This window comes from Oratosquilla oratoria, chromosome 13, assembly GCF_046742065.1.
Source record: "Oratosquilla oratoria isolate Oo_2021 chromosome 13, ASM4674206v1, whole genome shotgun sequence".
Classification (NCBI taxonomy): Eukaryota; Metazoa; Arthropoda; class Malacostraca; order Stomatopoda; family Squillidae; genus Oratosquilla; species Oratosquilla oratoria.
Window position 1 is genome coordinate 19753726 of NC_134789.1, and position 6000 is coordinate 19759725.

The following is a 6000-nucleotide window of genomic DNA, read 5'->3' on the forward strand; positions in this document are numbered from 1 at the left end:
CTCACCACGAGCCCAGCGTCGACGTCTGTGAGTGCCCCCTCTAAGGGGCACAGCTCCTCCGCTACACTCTCCTCCAGCACCAGTGACGTAGTCCTCCTCGGGTCCGGGTCTCCGTCCGCCCCCACCGTCAGTGACGCGTTGTCCCCCATCATCCATGGCTCGGCGTCCCCCAGGTTTCGGTCCTCGTCCTCCTCGTCGCTGCTCGATTGAGAAGCTCGCTCCCCCCAGGAGAAGTTGCCAGGGCCGTGGTACCTCCACAACCTATCAGCATGCACCACCAATGCTCTCCTCCTTGCCCCCCGGCGGATCCAGAAGGTGACGTCCGAGATGACCTTCTCCACCACATATGGTCCCTCCCAGGGGCTCTGGAGCTTGGGAGACAACCCCTTCTTACGTCGAGGGTTGTGTAGCCACACTTGATCCCCCTCGCTAAAGGGCGGTGACGTAGCTCGACGGTCGTACCGATCCTTCATCGCCTCGCCCGACACCTTCAGGTTAGATCTCACCTGATGGTGCACCTCACGGAGGCGGTCCCGGAGGGCCACTGCGTACTGGGTGGCCGAAGTGGGCGTGTCCTCGTCCGGCGGCCTGCCAGTCACAAGGTCCACCGGCATCCGCAGCTCCCGCCCGCACATCAACCGAGCTGGCGTGTACCCGGTTGCCTCATGTTCAGCTGAACGGTAGGCCCATAGAAGCAGGGGGATTTTTAAGTCCCAATCTTCCTGACTCTCCTGACAACACTTCGCCAACTCCTGCCCCAGCGTGCGGTTGAAGCGTTCCACCATGCCGTCTGATTGCGGCCGCAGGGGCGTGGTACGAGTCTTTTTGATGCCCAGCAATTTACAGCACTCCCGGAATACTGCCGACTCAAACTCCCTTCCCTGATCGGAGTGCAGCTCGTGCGGCGCTCCAAACCGGGCGAAAAACTCGTCCACTAACACGCCTGCCACGGTGGCAGCCTCATGGTTCGGCAACGGGTATGCCTCCGGCCATTTTGTAAAATAATCCATGGCCACACACACGAAGCGGTTGCCTCGGGCCGTCTGAGGAAATGGTCCTAGGATATCCACCGCCACCCTCTCCATAGGTGCCCCAACCTGATACACTTGTAAGGGAGCAGCTGTTCTCCTCCCGGGGCCCATCTTCCCACCGCACACGTCGCAAGATTTGCACCACTCGCTCACGTCCTTCCGCATGCCCACCCAGTACACTCGCTGCATTAAGCGCCCCAGGGTTTTCTTCACACCGAAGTGGCCACTCGCACTGCCACTGTGAGCCTCGCCCACTAATGCTTCCCTCATATTAATGGGAACTATGGTTTGCCAGGAGGATATACTGCCGTCACACGAGTCCCACTGCCGCTGCAGCACACCCTCACTTACTCGCAATACTGACCATTGCTGCCACAACGCCTTCGCTGCCGGGCTTAGCGGCGCCACACTTTCCCAAGGCGGTTTTATCTCGCCTTCCTCCCTCAGTGTCACTATGGGCCCAATATCAGCATCATCTCGCTGGGCTTGCTTGAGGTCCTCTCCCCACTCCGTGTCAATAGCAAGAGCAGCAGCCTTCACGCGCACAGGTTCCGTTTCACGGCGGCTACAATGCTTACAGTCGCTATCGCAGGGGCGGCGGCTCAGGCTGTCAGCATTGTTATGCGTGTTCCCTGACCGGTACTCGATGTGGTAGTCGTGCTGCTCCAGCTTCCCAATCCATCTAGCCAACTGCCCCTCCGGATTTCTGAGGTTTTTGAGCCACCTCAGAGCAGCGTGGTCGGTCCTGATCTTGAACTTGGCCCCGTACAGGTAAGGATGGAAGTGGTCAATGGCCAGAATCACCGCCAACAACTCCTTACGGGTGACGCAATAGTTCCTCTCTGGTGCTGAGAACTTCCTGCTAAAGTAGGATACGACCCACTCCTGCCCATCTTTCTCCTGAGACAAAACAGCCCCTACTCCCTCAGCACTTGCGTCACAATCCAGCACGTACGGCTTTGTGGGGTCCGGGTACGGCAACACAGGGGAGTTAGCGAGATCCTCCTTCAATGCATCAAAGGCCCGTTGACATTCTTCACTCCAGTGAAAGGAGGCCCCTTTCCGAGTCAAGTGGTGGAGTGGTACTGCGATTTGTGCGAACCCCTTGACGAACCGCCTGTAGTACGTACACAAACCAATAAACCCGCGCACTTCCGTCACACTGCGCCGAACCGGCCACTCTTTAACCGACTCTACCTTACCAGGGTCTGTTTTCACCCCCTCACTACTCACTATGTGCCCCAGAAAAGGCACCTCCCTCTGAAAAAGGTAGCACTTCTTCGGACTGAGTTTCACATTCGCTGCCCTGAACCTATCGAACACTCAAATGAATTCCCATACACTAGCACATCGTCTAAGTATACCAGGGCGCTTTTCCAGAGTAGCCCATCCAACACACGCTCCATCAGGCGCTCAAAGGTTGCCGGGGCATTCACTAGGCCAAAACTCATCACTTGGAATTGATATAGCCCTTGCCTATACGAGAAGGCCGTCTTCTCTCTGTCCTCCTCCGCTACCTCAACTTGATGGTAACCAGACTTCAAGTCCAAGGTCGAGAACCACTGAGCACCCGCGAGCGCGTCAAGCGTGTCATCCACCCTCGGTAGAGGGTACGAGTCCTTGGTTGTCACCGCGTTAAGGCCCCGATAGTCCACACAACACCTGGTGGACCCATCCTTCTTCTTTACGAGTACGACGGCCGCACTCCAGGGACTGGTCGATTTTTCGATTACCCCTTGTGCGCGCAGTTCCTCCACGGCTTTCTCCACTTCCAGCCGACGGGCGGGCGCGATCCTTCGGGGCGGCAGCTTGACCGGCCGACTATCCCCTGTGTGTATACGGTGTTTCACCAGGCTGGTCCGGCCCAGGTCGGTATCCCCCTTCGAGAAGACATCTGCATACTGAGTCAACACTTTACTCACCTCGTCAACCTGTTCCCCAGACAGACATGCCGAGCTCCTCTGCAATAGATCCTGCAGATGAAGTGGGACTTCAGTGTTACTCCCCTGCTTGTTCTCGAAGTGACCTTCCATGACCATAGTCGCCTGTACACCACCCTCGCCCGGGCCCAGGCTTTCCCCTTCCTGCTCTTTACTTAGACGGCAATGGTGGTTGGTTTCAGGTGGTCGTACAGTGTGGGCTTCCTCTGCGTCAACGGCGCCCTCCCGAAGCGGCACCACGTCACCTCCGACCGACATGGTCATCTCCCTGAAATCCAGCACCGTCCTGCTTTGCTGGAGGTAGTCTAGACAGAGCAAGTTCTCCCCGACGTCAGCTACAAAAACGGGAAGATGCTCCTCCGTGTTGGCAACCGTTACCCTGGCATGCACTGGTCCCCGCAGCTGCGTGCAGTGTCCCGTGATCCCACACAGCTGTTGCTGGGCCACCGGGGGTCGTCCAGTTGCCACCATGCCGTCCTGCACGAATGTGCGTTCTGCGCCCGAGTCCACCGTGAAGCAGCAAGACTTACCGTCCACTTGCCCGCCTACCTGAACGGTCCGGGCGCCCTCGGCGCGGCAACTTAAACGGACTGGGGTCTCCCGTCTTCCGACTGGCATTCGACCCCTTCCGCCAGCCCCTCCCAGTTTCCCGCTACCTTCTTGCTATCCTTGTCGGAGACGATGGCACACCCTGCCGTCTTATACCCCTCACCACAACTCCAGCAGCAGGGTTTGTACCCGTACGGTCCTGTTCCAGCACCGACAGCCTTTCCGCCACTCGTCCCCTGCGGGCAGTACTTTTTGGAATGCCCCTGTTGCCCACAAGAGTAGCATTTACCCCGGAACTCACCTGAGGGTGATGCAGGTCTAGAGGGGGGTTTGTCCACTTTCCCCTTCCTTGCCCTCACCTTGCAGGAGTCACTGTTCCAGCTGGGTCGCTCCCGCGTAACCCGGAGAAACGACTCCATCTCCAGGCCCCTCGCCAGGGCCTCCTGTAGGTCCTTAGGGTGCGCCTGCTGGACGTATATCCTCAGCTGCTGGTTGTCGATGGCGTCAACAAACTGATCCCGCAAGAGGATGGTGATCATCTCCTCACTGGCCTCCGGGTACGCACGGCGCACCAATACCTCCAAATCCTGCGCTAAGCGTGTCAGGGTCTCTCCCGGACCTCTTACCCGGGCCCGGAACCTGGTCCTGAACACCTCAGTTTGATGCTGATGCCCGTACCTCCTCTCCAGCGTCGCCGTCACCTTACTGTAGGAGGTCCGCTGAGGGGCTGGCATCTGGTTCAGGACTTCCAACGCTGGGCCTTTGAGCGCCCACACGAGCTGCATGGCCATCTCCGGTCGGCTCCACTGATGGGCGCTAGTCAAGAGTTCGAACTGTGTCTTGTACGCTTTCCAAGACACTGTTCCGTCGAACTCCTGCGGGCGGCGCCTCGTCCCGCTCCTTAGCCTCCGTGACGTGGAGTTGGCAGCCGAGAGGCCCGACATTACCGAGGCCGGCGGGGATGGCGGAGGCGACAAAATACTCGCCGGGGTACCTGGGGGAGACGGGAACGCCCTTGCCAATGGAGAAAGGCTCTTGAGTCTTCCGTGCCGACTATTAGCTTCGTCCTCGTCACTATCTTCCGCCTCGCAAGCTTGCCCACTCTCCCGGTGCAGCGTATCCTCATGCTGAGAGAGGGCAGGGGGTACTTGTGCTGCCACAACTTTATCCACATACTTCCTAAGGTCACTGGCCACTTTTTCAACTTCTCCCTTCACCTCGTCCTTGGTGAAAACTGCACTTAAAACCTCTTCTTTCACCCGCGAACACTCCTCCTTAACGAGACCAAGCACCCGTTCGAACACACTGTCAACACGGTTCGCCACTGCTTGAATTTCGTCTCGCTGTGCTTTTCCTTGCTCCGATAAAGCATGGTTCACCATTGCTTGCAGTTCAGCGTGCTGTGTCCTTCCTTGTTCCGCCATAACTCCTATAACGTCTGCTAGTGTGGTTTCAGTATCAGCCATACTAGTGTAATGTCACCCGTCACGACAAAACGGTCGCGGCTTCTCCCGCTCACACTCGATAGATCACCGCGGCGCACTTAAAAATGCACTTATACTTACACATCCCACTTCTGACACCACTGTAACAAACCTCCCCAGAGACTGAAGGTCGTCACTCGATTGAGGATCCGTGGGTTCGGCGCATCATTGACAGACGCGACGGTAATTTTCTTGAGCTTCGCCCAGCTGCCTGTCACCTCGTCTCCTTGCTGAGTTCCCAAGGCGACGAAAACGCCAAGTTTATTTATATTTCTATTTACGCAGAATCACTACAAAAACAATACTGGGCTGTAGGAGGCACCTCGGGTCGCTTGCCAACCCTCGAAAGGCTACTTGAAGCCTCGCTACAGCTTACAAGCACGATACTAAATATGCGCGGGAATCACGACGTCTTCTCCTGTCAGCTGCTGCTGTTCGTCTTGCCGTCATTTTTTTTTTTTTTCTTTAAGGCTATCGACCTATAATGAGGTCATTAAGCCTGGTGTGAACCTGCGATCCTTTTTATTCTACCATTATAATTTCCACAATAGTCCTGTAGTGCGCAAATAAAATACTACTTTGTCAATAAGTAAACGGTCATCGGTCAAAAGATTTGTAGCGTTTAGTTGGATTTTTTTAAGTTTACAGTGTTGTATAAGCGCTTGGCGCTGTGTGTTGTATCTTGAGCAGTGTAGGAGTATGTGTCTTATGGATAGTATAGTGTTGCAGGTGTTGCATTGGGGAGGGAATACGCCGTTTATATATGGGTTTAAGTGGGTGAGGCGGGTCGAGTTCATCCTCAGTCTTGCTATGGCGATTTCCTCGAGTCTGTTGTTTCTGTATGATGTCGACCAATCTGTTATGTGTTCCTTTTGTTTGTGAGAGATGTCAAGGTTGTCCCACTGGAGTTGCCAGTGGGTGTGTAATTGTTTCCTTAGTATACAATTGAATGTTCCTATGTCCAGGGGTATGTCTGTAATAGAGTCTTTTTCTAAG

The 6000-nt window shown here is 55.9% G+C and overlaps 1 protein-coding gene across 1 annotated transcript; it reads right to left on the reverse strand.

Annotated features, from left to right (window-relative positions):
• Positions 1-3551: 3551 nt before the first annotated feature.
• LOC143032188 (uncharacterized) lies at positions 3552-4986 on the reverse strand. Its single transcript, XM_076196659.1, has one exon. The coding sequence runs from the start codon at positions 4984-4986 to the stop codon at positions 3553-3555; it is 1434 nt and encodes a 477-aa protein (XP_076052774.1). The 3' UTR covers position 3552.
• Positions 4987-6000: the final 1014 nt, after the last annotated feature.